Source organism: Fusarium solani (genome assembly GCF_023522795.1).
Source record: "Fusarium solani strain SB1 chromosome Unknown bctg00000005, whole genome shotgun sequence".
Taxonomy (NCBI): domain Eukaryota; kingdom Fungi; phylum Ascomycota; class Sordariomycetes; order Hypocreales; family Nectriaceae; genus Fusarium; species Fusarium solani.
Window position 1 is genome coordinate 3,265,262 of NW_027072153.1, and position 18,120 is coordinate 3,283,381.

At 50.2% G+C, this 18,120-nt stretch overlaps 4 protein-coding genes across 4 annotated transcripts; 1 reads left to right on the forward strand and 3 right to left on the reverse strand.

Moving 5' to 3' along the window:
* Positions 1 to 1,575: 1,575 nt before the first annotated feature.
* MRS44_009500 (uncharacterized protein) lies at positions 1,576 to 6,914 on the reverse strand (the record flags this gene model as incomplete). Its single annotated transcript, XM_065621315.1, has 2 exons — positions 1,576 to 5,068; positions 5,212 to 6,914. The coding sequence occupies 2 exons, from the start codon at positions 6,912 to 6,914 to the stop codon at positions 1,576 to 1,578; spliced, it is 5,196 nt and encodes a 1,731-aa protein (XP_065477387.1).
* A 1,569-nt stretch (positions 6,915 to 8,483) lies between these two features.
* Positions 8,484 to 12,745, forward strand: MRS44_009501 (uncharacterized protein; the record flags this gene model as incomplete). Its single annotated transcript, XM_046273230.2, has 4 exons — positions 8,484 to 8,903; positions 8,997 to 9,625; positions 9,724 to 12,643; positions 12,719 to 12,745. 4 exons carry the CDS (start codon positions 8,484 to 8,486, stop codon positions 12,743 to 12,745), a joined length of 3,996 nt encoding a protein of 1,331 aa, XP_046124364.2.
* A 587-nt stretch (positions 12,746 to 13,332) lies between these two features.
* Positions 13,333 to 14,273, reverse strand: MRS44_009502 (uncharacterized protein; the record flags this gene model as incomplete). Its single annotated transcript, XM_046280409.2, has 5 exons — positions 13,333 to 13,519; positions 13,603 to 13,709; positions 13,785 to 13,954; positions 14,109 to 14,173; positions 14,260 to 14,273. The coding sequence occupies 5 exons, from the start codon at positions 14,271 to 14,273 to the stop codon at positions 13,333 to 13,335; spliced, it is 543 nt and encodes a 180-aa protein (XP_046124363.1).
* Positions 14,274 to 16,873: 2,600 nt separating this feature from the next.
* On the reverse strand, positions 16,874 to 18,107 carry MRS44_009503 (uncharacterized protein; the record flags this gene model as incomplete). Its single annotated transcript, XM_046284417.2, has 2 exons — positions 16,874 to 17,943; positions 18,026 to 18,107. The coding sequence occupies 2 exons, from the start codon at positions 18,105 to 18,107 to the stop codon at positions 16,874 to 16,876; spliced, it is 1,152 nt and encodes a 383-aa protein (XP_046124362.2).
* Between the last annotated feature and the right edge of the window lie 13 nt (positions 18,108 to 18,120).

Genomic DNA, 18,120 nt, shown 5'->3' on the forward strand with positions numbered 1-18,120 from the left:
ATTAATACCTAACTACCTAATATACTATTAAGTAATTATAAGGCTAGAATACTACTTGCTCTTTAGGCCCTTTAAAATAACCTAAAGTTAGGTCTTTAATATACTATAAGTATATATATTATCTCTTAGAAAACCCTTAGCTACTAGTAAAAAGGCATTTAGTCTTAATGCGATTTTATCCTAAAGTTATATAAGCTATTTAATCTAAAGGAAGAGATCTTTATTTACTTTACTCTTAACCTAAATTTGCGAGGATTCCCCCTAGCTATATAATATTAAAGATATAACTTATTAATTACTTATTAACTGCGATATATTACTAATTAGTATATACTAGGCTTTAAATTTTATTAAGTAATACTAAGAGCTTAAGATATATTTCTTTTATAAATATAATTACTAAAGAGCTAAGTATAAAGATCTAATTATTATATATAATTAATTTTAGCTTAATATACATATATAGTAAGTTAGCCAGGCAAGTGAGTTAGTGTGACGGTCAAGGTTCCCAACGTAGTAAACCGTAACCTGCTTGGGTTTATGTTGGCAGTTGCAACGGGGCGTGGCGTACTGAGTATAGGGTGGCGAATCACGTCTGATAATGTCAAGAAGTATTCTTGAGTAATCAAGTTGTATTGAAAGCTAGAGAACTAGATTGACAGGAAATGTGCGAATGAGGGACTCTATATACTACATCTCTTTGTACGGGAGCGACATTGAAAAGTCGCTCCTTCTTCGAGGGAGCGACATCAGAAAGTCGCTCCTGGGTGTTGGAGCGAAACGGGTGGTCGCTCCTTTTGTGATTGGTTGCTTTCCTGGGGGTCACGTGCAAGGGCAGTGGCGAGTTCTCGTGTGACGGGGGTTGTAACACGATGTCCCCTCTCCCATGGTCTTGTCCTCAAGGCCTGTTATTCGGTTTTGTTTCCCTTGTTGGTTGGTGCCTCGTCCTTTTATCTTCCCTCCTTTCCGTGATTATAACAGGATGACAGATAGTACCTCGAAACGTCGTAGCAGACAGCGCACCGCTGTTTCCGATCGCAAGGAAAGTGAAAACTCGGCGCTTTGCGCTTTTATTGATTTGAACGGGGTTTCTGCTGATATGCCTTGCACTCGTTGCTTCCGCGCGAAAATCCCTTGTCTGATGACGGAAGACGATTCCCATCGTTGCAAAGAATGCATTCGTCAACGGAAAGCATGTGACGGGGTCTTGGTGGCGAGTTCCTGTCAGCCTTCGCGCCGTTTTGCGTCTTCTGATGCTCAATTGTTTCTTAGTGACGCGGCTGCTGGAACAGCAGAAAAAGCTAGAGGCAGACGAGGAGGCGGCCGGGAATGCGTTGATCGGTCTTCAAGCTCAGTTGTCTGTGTTGCAGACGCAAGTATCTGAGGCGGTGAGCCGGTTGGCTCGGATTCGGCGTATGCGGAATAAGGTGAAGGAGCGTAGCTCCGAATTGTTCCGTCGCGGGATGCAGGAGGCGGAAGATTTAGATGAATTGGAGCGTCTTGAGACGGAGGAGCGTCAGGGTGCTGAGGCGGGTTCCCTGGATGCTGCTCAGCTTCCACCGGATGTGTTGGATACTATCGATTGGAATTCTTTGGGCTTTTCCGCTGGTTTCGACGCGGTGGTTGGTGAAAGTTCTTCAGCAAACGTTGGGCATTGATGAGGTGTTTGGCTGGCTCCCAGGTGTTTTCGGCGTCGGTGTACCCTTTCCACTTGATCAGGTATTCCAATCGATTTCCCTTTTCCTCGTTTTTTCGTGCATTGAGGATTTTTTCTGGCTCGTATTCTCGTTCGTCTTCAACTTCCATGTCGTCGTCGTAGCCTGTATCGACCTTGATTGTTCCTTCTGCTGATTCAAGTAATGAAATGTTAAAGACTGGATGGAGCTTGACCTTCGGTGGCAAGTCCAATTTGTAGGTGTTGTCTGAGAGCTTCTTGAGAATTTTGAATGGTCCGAGGTATTTGAAGTCGAGTTTTTTGCTTGGGCGCTTTGTTTCGATGTTTTTTGTGGATAGGTAGACCATGTCTCCCTCCGAAAAAGTCGGTCCTTCCGATCTTTTCTGGTCGTAGTAGCGCTTCATCCGTTCTCGCACGAACTCGAGTTCTGCCCTCAGTTCCGCGTGTAGTTCTCTCAATTTGTCCGCTTCGACGATTGCTTTGACGTTTTGGATTCCATTGTATGAGTCTTTATACGGGTCCGGTGTGTAACCAAATAATGCGTAAGCTGGTGTGGTCTTGGTGCTTTCTTGCAGCGAGGTGTTGTAAGCGAACTGAGCCATAGGCAGCAGTTTCGCCCAATTGTTCTGCTCGTAGTTGATGTAACATCGTAGGTATGTCTCCACAATCTGGTTGACTCGTTCCGTCTGTCCGTCTACCTGGGGTCGGTAGGCCGTTGACATTCGTGGGTGCAGTCCTAGTTGAGCCATGAGGCCTTTCCAGAACTTAGAATCCAATGTTGATCCTCTGTCAGAGATGATTTCGTCAGGCATTCCGTGTATGCTAACGATATTTCGCATGAATATGTAGGCAAGTTGTTCGGAATCCGTCTGTTCGTTGAATGGTAGAAAATAGGAAAACTTCGTTAATCGGTCAACGATTACGAGTATGCTGTCGTAGTGTACTCCTGTAGCGGGGTCTTCTGATATCGGTAATTTGGTAATGAAATCCATAGTGATCGACTGCCAAGGTCGCTCTGCGACTTCCAATGGCTTGAGCTTGCCGTAAGGTTTGTGTCGTCGTGCTTTGGTGCGTGCACACAAGTCACATCGTTGTAGTACCGTTCTTACCACGTTTTTCATTTTCGGGAATTCATAGGTTCGTTGGAGTCGTTCCATCATCTTGGCTACTCCGGGATGTCCGTGCAATCTGTGTTCATGGATGTGTTTGACCAGAGCTTCTTGAAGGTGCGTTGGTACTTGCATTTTCCCCGTTTTGTCTTCTTCTGGGATGTCCTGGTTGTGTTCGTAGATCCCATGGAATAGTTCTCCTTCCGTGATCTTGTCGATGAAGGCGATTCTTCGAGTTTCCATGAGTTTTGCCTGCTGGATGTAGGTTACTTGTCGTTGTTCATAGTGACCTTCTGGTGTCTGATGCAAGATTTGATCTTGCACAATAACTTGTTCTGTCTTGAAATCACTTCGTCGGCTGATAGCATCAGCTCGTCCGTTCTCTGATCCTTTCCTGTGGATGATGACATAGTCGAATTCAGAGAGGTATTCAGCGTATCTGAGTTGTCTTCCGCTGAGTTTTTGTGTCGTTGCAAAATGGGATATATTCTTGTGGTCTGTGTAGACCTTGACCTTGTACTGACTTCCTAGGAGGTAATGTCGAAATTCTTTGAAAGCATTGACAATTGCAAGAAATTCTTTGTCGTAGATAGGGTAGTTGAGCTCGGCTCCATGTAGTTTTCGTGAATAGAAGGCTATTGGATGTAGCTTGCCGTTCTCATCTCGTTGTCCAACTTGGGCCCCTAATGCATAGTCTGAAGCATCAGTTTCTAGTTCGACTTCTTTGGTGGGGTCGAATGTGGCTAGAACAGGTTCTTTCAGGATTGCGTCCTTGAGTGCTTGGAACGCTTCTTCTGCCTTTGGGGTCCAGATGAATCTTGTCTCCTTCTTTGTGAGTTCAGTCAATGGTATTGCGATTTTCCCAAAGTTGCGTATAAACCTTCGGTAGTAGTTTGCGAATCCTATGAAGGATTGCACTTCCTTGAGGTTCTTCGGCCGTGGCCAATCTCTGACGGCCGCTATCTTCTTGGGGTCCATTCGGATTTCGTTCGGGCTGATGATGTGTCCCAAGAATTCTACTTCGTGCGTGTGGAATGTGCTTTTCTCGGGTTCGACGAGTAGGTTTGCGTCTTGGAGTGCCTTGAGCACTTTATGGACGTGTTCCGTGTGTTCTTCTTCTGTTTCCGAAAAGATTAGGATGTCGTCCAGATAGCATACCACAAAGTCGTCGAGATGTTCCCTCAGCACGTGGTTGATCATTCGTTGAAATGCCGCTGGTGCGTTCGTCAAGCCAAAGGGCATGACTGCGTATTCGAACAGTCCGAATTTCGTTCGAAATGCTGTTTTCCATTCATCTCCTTCCTTGATACGGATAAGGTTGTAAGCTCCCTTGAGATCTAGAGCTGTAAACCATTTCTTGTTGTGTAGTCTGTCTCGTAGTTCCGTGACTAGAGGCAACGGCGTTCGATCCTTGAGGGTGATGTCGTTGAGTTGCCGATAGTCGATAACGAGTCTGAGTTTTCCATTCTTCTTGGGTACAAACATGACTGGGTATCCTGCCGAGGACTTGGAGATTCGGATGTATCCCTTTCTCAGCATGTCTTGGAGGTATTCCTTCAGCGTTCGTAGTTCCACTTCGTTGAGGTTGTAGATGGGGTAGAACTTTGGTTTTGTTCCAACCTTTAGCTCTATTTCGAGGTCCCATTCGCTGTGTTCTGGTAGTCCGGTTTCCAGTTCTTCTTCGAACAGCTTCCGATAGATTCGGTACTGCAAGGGTATGTGCTTGAGCCTTTCTTGTTTGTCGGTTGGTGTGTGTCCTTCTTCGAAAGCTTTCTTCTGAAGCTCGAGGACTTTATCCATTTGCTTGAGTTTGCGTTTGACGAAAGCAATGGTTCTTCTAGTGCGGTTTGCTTCCTTTCTCGCACTGATATGTCGTGTCCCTTTGGGTGGTGAGGAGGTTCTTTCCTCATGCCATTCTTCTCCGTCGTCGTCGGTAGAAGGTTGAGATCTCAATTCATCGTTTGACTCGTCGTCATCGTTGGAGAGTGCGTCGTCCCACTGTCGCACCTGGCCAGTTCTCCAATCGATCCATGGGTTGTACTTGTGCAGCCATTTGTAACCTAGGACCAAATCGTGGCTCATGGCAATCACATCAAACGTGATTCCTTGATTTCTTTCATCGATTTGGACTTTGAGGTGATCAATCTCTCGGTCTACTCGTCCTCCATTCGAGGTAAACGGTTGTCCTTCCAGGTTCTCGGCCCTATACGGTTTCTTCTTGTACTTCCATCTGAGTCCAAGTTCGTTGACCACTTCGGGGTCCATGTAGTTCTCTTCTGCACCGCTGTCTACCAAAGCGTTATACTCCCTTCCGCGTATTCGTACTGAGAGGTTGAATGACTTCTGTCGTCGTCCGGGTTTTTCTGCACTTCTGAGTGCCTTTGTAGGGAGTTCTCCCCTGATTCCGCCCCCCTGCGGCCCTCCTACAGGTGGCGTTCGTCGTTTGGGTTCCCGAGTGTTGCATTGTCTCTCGATAGTCGTCGTCGTTCCTGTCGAGACTTCCTGCTCTCTCCTTGAAGGGTTCGTTCCATCAAGAATCGGAATTCTTTACTTGTGACTCCTTCCGTGTCCGACAGATATTCTGAATCTTGTTCGGACTGTCCCTTGGAGTCGTTTTCGGGGTATCCTTGTTCGCATTCCTGGCTCCTCCACGGTAGTCGTTGCTCGTAGAGATCAGGGTCGTTTTCTTCGTCACTAGTTTCAAGATATTTTTCCACTGGAGTCTTTCGTGCCATGGCTACCGTACGCGTTCGTGAAGAACCGAGTTCCTTGGTAGGTTTCGGGAAGATAGCATTGACTACTTTTTCGTCCAAGTGGTCGATGCATTTGTCGTCATAGCAATGTATCCACCCGAGACTCTTGTGGTTAGGCTTGGTCGTTCTGATTGCTCGAGGTTCCTCTTCGTTGTCCTGGTTCTGGACTATGTTAACCTGTTTCTTACCTTGATTCCTTGGCTTCTTCGACCGTTCGCAGTTAGACGAATAATGCCCATACTCGTCGCAATTGTAGCATTTGATCTTGCTGATGTCTCTCGGTTTCCTCTCTCTACCTTTCTGAACGTTCCCCATGTTCATGGGTCCTGGTTCGGTGCCGTGAGAGGTGTCAGGCTGTCTCTTTTGTCCCTGGTTGGACTGGTTCTTAGCCTTGTCTTGAAGGTGGTTGTAGTTCCCCTTCTTCTCCTGGCGTCTTGCGAAGTTTCGATTGTCGATCTTGACTGCCGTTTCCATGTAGTTATCCAATGTCATCATAGCCTTGTCGATCTTGCAGAGTTCGTCCTTAACATCTTCCTTGAGACCCCGATAGAACCTATCCTTGAAGTATGTCTCATCCCAAGGTATCCTGGAGGCTATCTGAAGGAAGTTGGCGACATATTCAGATGCAGCCTTTGTTTGCTTCAGTCTCATCAGTCGATCAGTGGCCGCCTGTACTTCATCCACTTCCCCGAAGACTTTCTTCATCCTATCTTCGAAAGTGTCGTAGTCTCGAAAGATTTTCATGGTCACATCATTCGGGCTTCCTCGGACGTAATCACTCAGGAATGGTTCGAACCATCCTAGCGCGCTTCCGGTGAGGCAGCTTCCAGCGAATTTGACACGGTTTTCGTGCTTGAAGAATTGCGTGGGATAGTAGTGAAAATAGGTGCGTAGCTCCGTCAGGAATGTTTTGAGCTTCTTCTGGTCTCCGTCAAACTTGGTTGGTTTGTGAGGCTTGATGATTTCTCCGAGATCTTTCCCTCCATTGGCCTGGTTGGCAAGACTTTCGATGGTGTTGATTTGTTCGTTCCTGTGTCGGTTCCGTTCTTCATAGGTTCCGACGAGCTTGTCGACCTGTTCCTGCAGGCTCTTGTTATTGTTCCGGAGCCTTTCGGTTTCTTCCGCCTGCTGTGCCTTGCTAAGCTCGAAGTGGGCGAGGTTTCTTTCTTCGATCTCCTTCATTCTTTCAATGGCTCCGTGCTGACTTTCGACCACCGTCATGAGGCTCTTGACACGCTCATGTAAGACTCGGATTCTTTTGTCATCGTCTTCATCTGAATCGGACATTCGGACAATGTCTTCTTCATGATCCTTCGGTGGGGAGTCCTGAGGCTGCATTCCCTTGGAGGATTCTCCGGTAGTACCTTTGACAGGCATGTTGTCGAAACTTCGTTATTGCTCAGCGTGACGCGGCGTGCAACTGAACAAGAGCTTTCAACGTGTGACGGTCAAGGTTCCCAACGTAGTAAACCGTAACCTGCTTGGGTTTATGTTGGCAGTTGCAACGGGGCGTGGCGTACTGAGTATAGGGTGGCGAATCACGTCTGATAATGTCAAGAAGTATTCTTGAGTAATCAAGTTGTATTGAAAGCTAGAGAACTAGATTGACAGGAAATGTGCGAATGAGGGACTCTATATACTACATCTCTTTGTACGGGAGCGACATTGAAAAGTCGCTCCTTCTTCGAGGGAGCGACATCAGAAAGTCGCTCCTGGGTGTTGGAGCGAAACGGGTGGTCGCTCCTTTTGTGATTGGTTGCTTTCCTGGGGGTCACGTGCAAGGGCAGTGGCGAGTTCTCGTGTGACGGGGGTTGTAACAGTTAGCTAGCATACTATGCACCTAGAATTAACCTACCTTATATAACCTAACTTTCTCTATAAAATAGCTAGAAACATAGAAAAAAAAGTTTTATAGACCTAACCTAATATAAAATATAAAACTGATTTTTATAGATTTTTAAAAAAAAAATCCCTTTATAGAGAAATAGCTAAGTATATAGTATAAATACTTTTTTCTTATATTACCTTATAAGGAATTTAATTAGGTTTTTTCAAAGATTAAAAAAAGATAATATATTATATAATAACTTTAATATTAAGTTTGTACTTATTTTAAGCTAAATATAAAATTTTAAGATTTTTATTTTTTTATTTTTTTAAGAGGTATAAATATATCTAGCTAACTTACTTGCCTGGCCAAGTCACTATATATATATATTAATAAGTTCAATTATAACATAAAAACTAATTAGGTAATAATTATAATATTTAAAAAAAATATAATAAGTAATTTTAATTAATTAAATAATTTATAGTATTTTTATTATAATTTTTATAAAGGAGGTTAGAAAAATACAGCGCTTAATTAACTGCGGCGCTCGGGTTATATATGCGTTATATTAAAGCTTTATAATTAACTTATTTGATTTATTAATTCAAAGCTTAAATATTATACAGGGCCCAATTCAATAGAACTTTTGCACGGCTAATGTAAGACTCAGCTTAACCCTACCTTCCGACATAACCAACAACCAACATCCACACGCGTGCATCATTCATTGCCTGCTTCTGCATGCATCAAGCAACTCGCCCCCAACTTCCCCGGGTCCTTGCTTAGGTAAATTTTGCCGAGTCGTAATTTCCTCGATCCGTGGCCTTTACCACACCGTCCTCGTGCATTTTTCGCGTTTCAACTCCAAACAGTAACAACGTTCGTGGCCCCCCCCCCCCCCCAATTCCAAACGCTGTAATCCGAGAAAGGCGTCGCAACAATAGATCTGAGCTCAGTCCCCATCTTCTTTCCGTCGCCAGGGTCGAAAGACCAAGTGCGCCCCCGAAAGACGGTGGAAGCTGCTCATCGTCGCCTTGCCCTGGAGCGTTTCTGACCCTGCCTATCATCACAACATCTCTGAATCACAAGCAGCAGCGTCAGCGCCATCAGTCAGCATGGGGATATTCAACAGGACCAAGACTGGCCGCGGCAGTCCTCCCCTCGCTGACCCATCGCAAGGCCCATCGCAAGACAGCGAGCTCAACTGTGTTCGCCTCAGTGGTGATGTCGCCTCTCCTGCGATTGAGGATCCGCCGCGCGAGAGGGAGGCGGGACTCAAGGACTACGTCCGTGTCTTCACCTACGCCAAGCGACAGGACATCATCTTCCTGGTGGCCGCTGCACTGTCCAGCATCGCCGCCGGTGTGACCATGCCTCTGATGGTCGCCGTCTTTGGCCAGTTGGTCGAGAACTTCAGCAGCTTTGATGCTCCGGATGGCAAGACGCAGGATGCCTTTGACGATACCATGAACAGGGGCTCGTTGTACATCACCGGCTTGTTCATCGCCCGCCTCGGGCTCAACTACATCAACAAGGTACGTAATTGTCTGGAATGTCCCATTAAGCCATACATGACCGTGGGACGGTGCTAGGGACTCCACAAACACCGAAACTAACCCGGATGCCAGTTCTGCTTCCGTATCATCGGCATCCGCATATCTGCGGCCATCCGCCTTGACTACATGCAGTGCCTCCTCGGCCAGACCATCCATGTGCTCGACTCCATGCCCCCCGGCGCGGCGGCCACCACCATCACGGCAACCTCCAACATCCTCCAGATCGGCGTCTCCGAGAAACTCGGCACCTTTCTCGAGTACACAGCCACCATCATCTCGGCCATCATCATCGCCTTCGTCTACAGCTGGTCTGTAACTCTCGTCACCAGCTCCGTCCTGATCTTCATCCTCGTCGTCCTCGGCATCCTCCTGCCCATCATCATCAAGGGCCACGGGAGGCTCACCGCAGCCGAGACCAAGGCCGGCGCCGTCGCGGCCGAGGCCCTAGGCTCCGTCCGCATGATCACCTCCTGCGGCGCCGAGCACCGTATCGCTCTGAAGTATGCCGGATTGGTCGAGCAGGCTCGCCAGGCCGGTGTGTGGACGAGCCCATTCGTCGCTATCCAGACGGGGCTCGTGTTTTTCAGTTTCCAGGTCGCTTTCGCGCTGGCCTTTTGGTTTGGCAGCAGGGAGTATTCGAATGGCCGTATCGACACCGTCGGCACAGTCGTCATTGTATTGATGAGCGTCATGCTCATGGTGTGCGTGGCCTCTTCTTCCTCTTCTCCCATGGATCTTTTCTTATTTTCAAGTTTCGTCTGTCATCACGGGCCTTGCTGACTGGCGTTGTGACCTACAGATCCTCCATATCCCAAGTGTCCACACCCCTCATCGTTATCTCAAAGGCCATCGTTGCAGCATCCGAGTTCTTCGCGGTCATCGATGCCCCTAGGCCGGTGGCTGGCACGCTTAGATATCCTTCCGTGAACCCTGGCACCGACATTGTCTTCAACGACGTTCAGTTCGCCTACCCTAGCCGCCCCAGCAAGAAGGTCCTGGATGGGCTTAACCTCCGTATCGTGGCCAACAAGAACACTGCCATCGTTGGCCCCAGTGGCTCTGGCAAGAGCACAATCGTTGGTCTTATCGAAGGCTGGTACACCCTGCAGAGGCAGCACATCATCGCCAAAACGGTAGAGAAGAAACCACCCGCGAAGAAACCGCAGCAAGGAGAAGAAAACGATGCAGAACCACCGTCAGCAGCAGGTACTGGGCCCTCCATTGAGATGGACGATCTCAGCCCCCCTGTTGAGCTCTCAGGCTCCATCACTATCGATGGGAAAGACATGACGGATCTGGACATGAAATGGTGGCGATCGCAGATCGGGCTCGTCCAGCAAGAGCCATTCCTCTTCAACGACACCATATACAGCAACGTCGCCGCTGGGTTGACGGGAACCCAATGGGCAGACGAGCCGGAAGCAAAGAAGCGCCAGCTAGTCCAGGAAGCCTGCAAGGAGAGTTTTGCCGACGAGTTCATCGACCGCCTCCCTGAGGGGTACGACACCCAAGTGGGAGACTCGGGCATCAAGCTCAGCGGAGGCCAGCGCCAACGGATTGCCATCGCCCGCAGCATCATCGCCAACCCCAAGATCCTCATCCTCGACGAAGCCACGTCCGCGATCGACATCCGCAGCGAGCGGATCGTCCAGGCGGCTCTCGAGAGGGTCTCTAGAGGTCGCACTACCGTCACCATTGCCCACCGGCTTTCCACCATCAAGAACGCCGATCGGATCGTCGTGCTCCGCCACGGTAAGGTCGCCGAGGCGGGAACTCACGAGTCGCTCCTCGCGGATCCCGAGGGAGCCTACTATCGCTTGGTTCACGCCCAGAAACTCTCCCTCGGAGACGATGACGGAGCCGAGGGGCTGTTCGGGACACAAGAGGAGAAGGTCAGCAGCGAGGAAGATCGTACCAAGGCCGCTTCGTCCTCGGTGGGGGACCTCCCTTCGGGTGCAAACCACGATGCGCAGTGGAAGGACAAGAACATCCTCAATGGATTCGGGAAGCTTCTGTACGAGCAGAGGAGCCGCTTCCCACTATACGTAATCGCCATCATCTTCTCCATGGGTGCGGCATCCGCCATCCCTCTCCAAGCATACTTCTTCGGCAATGTCATATCCATCTTCGGGAAGACCGGTCAGGAACTGAGAGGCGATTCGTCGTTCTGGGCGTCTGTATGGGTGGGTCTCGCGATCGGTGTGGGCATCTGCTACTTCGTTGTCATCATAGTGGCCACCAACGTCGAGCACTTCATCGCCTCAGTATATCGGCGCGAGTACTTTGACTCCATGCTCATGCAGAAGACATCGTACTTTGACCAGGACGGCAACTCAACCGGTCAGCTCACGGCACGCCTTTCCAGCGATCCGACGTCCCTCAAGGAGCTTCTGGGGATCAACACGTGCATGGTCCTGGTGGGTATATTCTCACTCCTCGGCGCGGTCATCATATCCTTCATCTACGGCTGGAAGTTGGCGCTCGTTGCTCTTTGCGTCATCCTGCCGCTCACCTGCTTGGCTACCTTTTATAAGCTTCGCTACGAGCTGCAGTTCGCTGCCCTGAACGAGGCCGTGTTCTCAGAGAGCTCAAAGTTCGGAGCCGAGGCGGTCGGCGCGTTTCGCACGGTCACGGCCCTCGTCCTCGAGGACGCCATCTGCGAACGATATCAGAAACTGCTCCAAGGTCAATTGACCTCGGCGTACCGGAAATCCCCCTGGCCTACATTCATCTTTGCCTTCTCCGACAGTGTCGGACTCGCTTGCCAGGCCCTCATCCTTTGGTACGGCGGCCGGCTCGTTTCTTCGGGAGAGTACGGCATCATTGCTTTCTTCATCACCTACATGGCTGTAATTCAGGGCGGAGAGTCGGCCGGCCAGTGGCTCGGCTTCGGGCCTAACGCTGCCCAGGCTACGGCCGCTGCCAACAGGATCCTCAACCTCCGGAATACTCGACATCAAGACATGGCACTCGGGTCGAGGCCCGTTGTTCCTGAGACCCAGAACGGTATCAAAATCCAGTTCCAGGATGTTCACTTCAAGTATCCCACTCGCGACGTTCCCATCTTCCAAGGAATCAACCTCACCATTGAAGAGGGTCAGTTCGCCGCCATCGTTGGAGCGTCCGGCTCCGGCAAGACGTCTATCGTGTCGCTTCTTGAGCGATTTTACGACGTCACCAAGGGCCGCATCCTTTTCAACGGCCAGGACATAAGCGAGACGAGCATCCCCGAACACCGTCGGTTGCTGTCCTTGGTATCTCAGGAGCCGGCCCTGTTCTCCGGCACCATGCGCGACAACATCCTCCTCGGCGTCGACCCCGACCAGACGACCGACGAGCAGCTCGAGCAGTGCTGTCGCGACGCCGACATCTACGACTTCATCAGCTCGCTCCCGGACGGATTCCAAACCGAGGTCGGCAACAAGGGCATTAGCCTCAGCGGCGGGCAGAAGCAGAGGATGTCGATCGCACGCGCCCTAATCAGGAACCCGCGCGTACTGCTGCTCGACGAAGCGACGAGCTCGCTAGACTCGGAGAGCGAGAAACAGGTGCAGGCTAGCTTGAGCCGGGTCGCGCAGGGTCGGACGACGATCGCCGTAGCGCACCGGCTGGCGACCATTCAGAACGCTGATGTCATCTACGTGCTGGGAGAAGGAAAGGTGCTCGAACAGGGCAGCCATTCTGAGCTGCTCAGGCTGAGGGGCGCGTATTGGAGCATGGTAAGTCTCTATTTCTGCCTCTCACTCGCGGCCAAGCCATCTCTTGCGTCTTCCTATACTAACACCGGAGTCTAGTGTCAAAGTCAAGCTCTGGATCAATAGAGAAAACGAGGCGCGCCCAGTACAGATAGAACATTTGGCGATGACTATGGGATTGACTTTGAACATCTTATTAGTCAGATACAGTATCCTTTCGTCGACATGTGTACTGGTTTGGGTGTTGGCACAACACCTGCCTCCTTGCCTTGCCAACTCGTTCTCCTATAACTTGCACCTGGTGTGCTCCATGATGGTCCTCACTTCCCTAATAATAGAATAATCTGATCTACACGATCAAAGGATAGAGCATTTGAATGTGCTATTTTCTGCTTCCATTTCTCATATGACCACAAGTATCTTGGATTGGACCAGCGAGGCCTGGGAGCCTGCGATGGAAAGTAGAGATAACACGAACACTGCATCCCCATTTTCCGCATTCCCGTCTTCCATATGAGGGAAATACACTTGGACTGAACTTGCTCGATATGCTGCTGCTATGTATATATGGACTACTGTCTTCCCGTGTCCAGTCTGAGACCTCATGAAGCAAATCCTCCACAGTAGTCCTATGAACTGTCTCGAAGGCTTCTGTCCAAGGCTGCATGCACATCATATCATGACGCCGAAATGCGCCGAAACGACTTTCTTTTTCACGACTGACCGCACTCGAAAATCAGGGGCCTCTTGCTGTACTGGACAGTGCCACTCTCGGAGCCGGTCGCCTCAATAGCCCTGACAACAGCCATTGACTCCTCATCAGCAACCTCACCGAACACGACGTGCCGGCCGTCGAGCCAAGAAGTTTCGGCCGTGGTGATGACAAACTGGGATCCGTTTCTAATCGGGATCTATTAGAATGACGATCTCTTCCTTTTCCTCTTGCCTTGCTGGCAGATTGCATTGGGGGGAGGGGACCTTACGTGTGAGGCCCGGCATTGGCCATGGTCAGCATGCCAGGCTTGTGGTGCTTCAGCGTAAAGTTCTCGTCTTTGAACTTAGGCCCGTAGATGGATTTCCCGCCTGTGCCCTAAACCAGAGAAAAGAGTTTAGCTTCTTGACGAGAAGTATGTAGCCAGGTATTATCCGGTGGGTGTTTTCGTACATTGCCACGGGTGAAATCTCCGCCCTGCAGTAGAAAGCCCGGGATGATGCGGTGTAGGTAGGAGCCCTTGTACCCGAAGCCCTTCTCGCCGGTGCAGAGAGCACGGAAGTTCTCGGCCGTCATAGGGGTAACGTCATCGTACACGGTCAAGTTGATTTGGCCAGTCTGCGCTGTAGAGAAGTCCTCCGTCAGCGGAAGCGGTAGCAGGAGTTGACTAGGTATCATGTTTCATCGATGGTGCAAAAAGGAATCGCAAAAGCAACCATAGGTTTGTTGCCGGGGAAGGGAACCAGAAAGGAGGAACGGGCAGGAGGAGACACATACTCTTAATTGTTTCGGTGGGCTTGCCATCTTTCATAATAGGGCCTTCCCACTCGAGTTTGAGGTAGCTATCATCCGTTTACGAATCAGCCCTGGCTTTTCCCATCACTATACATGACTGCAAAGAGGGCAGGGCGGTTTCAGCTTCACTTACGTGCTGATAACCATCTTGGCAAAATAACAACAAGTTAGATGGGGATACTTGACATCAATTGGCAGCAGGAGAACGAGAGAAGCGGGTCGCGCAAGGCGGAGGAGAGACAGAGACGCTGGAGAATCTTGAGATGGCCTTTACATGTAAAGGTCAAGATCGTGGAGTCGCGAGAGGGTTGGAAGAGGTAAAACGAGGGCCAAGGAGGGGTATTTGAGGAGGGGTATTTATGGAGGGGTATTTCAGGAGGGGTATATGAGGGTTGAGCTCGATCTGGCGGCATGCATGCAATCCTGGCCTCGAGGGTGCAGCGATGAGGCCGGGGAGGAGGCTGATGGCGGGTCCAACGCATCCATGCATATATCCGTGTGTGCCCCATAGGCCCCGGGTGGCAGTGCTGACTTCAAGAATCATACTTGTAATAGGTAGTCTATAGCGTGGGGGATGGATGGTGCATTGGCTTTGGAGTATTCAATACGGATCTGCTGCTTTGGTTTTTCCACCTTGATCAAGGCTGCAGTTTCCTCATTTTGGCACATGTTCCTGGTTCACCGGGGTTCGATCCCCCGAAGTTGTCTGTCTCTCTACAGAGAACGCTCTGCCCGTGAACGACCAACGAGAAATGGTGAAAGCCGCATGGGGATACCGTTTCTTACCGGCTGTGTGCACATGCACGCCGCGGAACACGAACTGGGCGCGGGGCAAACAAGATGAAATCATCAGTACCTATTGCACAGCGAAATGGAATGCTGCCTCGCTACGAGTAGTACAACAGATGGTAATACCAACAAGACTCCTGCCAACATGGAACTCTTGACATATGGCGCCTTCGGGGGCAGAGTCAGTAACCTGATCAGCGAGGCCTCAGCTATCATGAATGTATGATGCTAGAGTGCTTGTTGCAAGCGACAGACGATGATGACTTCAATCTCAGTGGCTGTTGAACCTGATCCGATGCATCCAGTAGACGATCTTTTTTTTTTTTTTTTTGAAAAAGTCTCTCCCTATCCTTTCTTCAGCAAACGTAACCAAGTTGACGATGTGTCGATGGGCCTAAAACCAGTACTGGGAGGGTTACAGAGTAGGGTTTGAATACGTATCCTACCCTGTACCCATTCTCATTTAGGCCAACACATATCAACTTGCTCAACGGGGTCGATGGATCAACAATTCATGACAATATCATACAGGAAGATGCAGCTGTTTGATAAGATAAGTATTGGGTGCAAAATTTGGTGCATCTCAAGTCAGGTTGTGCAGTCTTTCAGCATTCTTGCCAACCAAGACAGTTCAGATACGGTGGGTGAGAATGGGCACACATTTGCCGCAGCTCGATGTAGTACCTTGGACATCTGAACTGTACAATGGTAAAGGTAGTGGCCAAATATTGGTTTTACTGGCCGAAATCTCGTCTACTCATTCGGTACTTCTAAATTATATCCGTTCATTCTATCTGAATTTCTCTTATTAACAACCATATGTGCGAGGAGTGGATGGAGGAGTTTCAGGCAGAGTCACCAGCCACTATCTGAGCTGTGGCTGCGCGTCGTGGCGCGTGCATGGTCGAACAACAGCTTTAATAAGGCATCATTCCGATCCAACCCTGCTCCATTGAAACATCAGAACCTCCCCCTTTTTTTTTTCTTCTTCTTTTTCTTTTCTTCAATCTTTTCCTATCTTTATTTCTTCCTGCACCGGCAAGTTCCAAGCTCGCCAGAGGGGCGGTGGCTGACCATTCTGGACAAGTCTATTCCCGCGTGAGGCTTGCTGTCACTCCCAAGGGAAAAGGGATAAGTTACGAAATGGTCGCCGCAAGCGCAACACAGTTTGATCCATCTTGTGCTTAACGGATCGTCCTATTCCTGAGCGCTCACTGCCCCTCGTGCAGATGACTACATGACTACACATTCCGTCTGGCGAGACGGATGAGGCGCCGCGCTAGGTCCCCGGCGGCAGGGATGCTATGCCAGTCACAGATCAGACGAGTCCGGGAAAGGACAACTGGCCAAAAACTAGCAACATTCATATAACTACCTAGTCGATGGTGTTGAACCTAAAGACACACCTCGCTGCGACATGTCTCAAGGGTTGCGCGAACTGGCCATCCGTGGAGCGGCTCTGTTCTGTTGTGGAATGAACCATTGTGTCTACCTCCGTACTCGGGGCAGAACCAGCGGTTGACTCTCGTCGATTCCAGACCAATCAGTGATGAGTTCCACAGGGCGATTATTCCAGGAACCTCGCTGAGAGAGGCATGCACCGCCCTCTGAAATGCACACAATAGACCAGCATAAGCGGAAGGCACCTTGTATTTACTCCATGTCTACGGATACACCCGACGCTAAAAAAGAGACAAGCAAAGAGGGACGGGTTCATTGGCGGGGTCTTGCTGATTTAGGCAATATGCTGTCAAGCACGGATCATGTCCCGTGGCGCGATGGTCCAAGCTTCCTGGCCCGATGGGAGCAACAGTGACTAAAAATAGAAACAAGACTGGGTTATAGCCGATCTTGCCCATTGAAGGATGGATGAACCCCAGATAGTCAGTAATTACCCCCTTGATCCATGGAATATGGCCCAACAGCAATGACCCAACAACTCCGCGTATCTATTTTGACTAAAGGCGTTCTAGACCTGCTCGCTCCGCTCTTGACCGTAACGGACTTTGGCTTGCCTTTTTCTCCAACACCTCCTCGAACACCGCCTCCAGTCGTCGCATAGCATCGGTTGATATCTGGTGATGCAGGACGATGCGTGGTGCCCTGATCCGTATGTCACGGTGCTGAGCAGCCGTGTCCAGTCTGGACTTGTCGAGACCAGCCCTCCTCAAGTCGAGCCAGACAAGGTTCGTCATGACCGGGCGGAGAAGCAGACCACCTCTGGAGGTCCACATGTTGGCTACTGCTCTCGCCAAGATATGTGTGCTCTGGATGATGCCCCGCGTGTCGACATCGCCGGGGCCAAAATTCTCTATCATGGCCTGCCAAGCCGCAGCCACAATGGCCCCAGCCTTGCGGACGCCGCCGCCGATGCTCTGGCGCAGTCTTCTCGTCCTTGCTATAAGGTCCCTTGGGCCCACGATGACCGATCCTATCGGCGCTGCGAGCCCTTTCCCGAAGGAGAGGGTCATGACGTCGCAGCAGGCCGCGATCTCCTTTAGAGTACCGCCCCCGGCTGCCACGGCGTGCCATACCCGCGCACCGTCGATGTGAATGGCGATCTCCTGCTCGTCGGCCCAAGCCTTCATCTTGCGGAGCTCTTGTAGCGGGATTACGCTGCCGTGAGCCGTGTTCTCGAGGCTGATGATGCTGGTGGGCAACCGTTCTATCATGTTGGTGGTCACTGCGTGTCGTTCCACATCATCAAGGGTGAGATAGTGCCCGTTCGCCGGCCGCACGGGCTGGATGGATGCCCCGGAGAGACTGGCAAGGCCACCGGCCTCAAAATGTACGATATGAGAGGTAGCATCTGCTAGTACACCTGTGCATCGTCGTGACAGTGCTCCCAAGGCAATCTGGTTGGCCATGGTCCCGGATACAACAAACAGAGCTGCTTCTTTGCCACAGATGCTCGCCATGTGCTCCTCGAAGGACTGTGTTAGCTGGTCCTCGCCGTAGACATCATCATTGAGCGTGGCCCCGGCGATTGCTTCCAGCATCCCGTGGGATGGTGTAGTAATAGCATCGCCTGCAACATCAGATAGCTGTCAGCTCTGGTAACAGGGAAGGATAGCATAGGACAACCACAAAGAATCGATTTGATAACTTACTCCTGAAGTCAAAGGCTGAGCCAGTGAGCGTGGGATCTCCCCAATGAGCTGCCTTGGAATCCAGCATAGGGCAAGTCTTCATGGTGATGTGAATC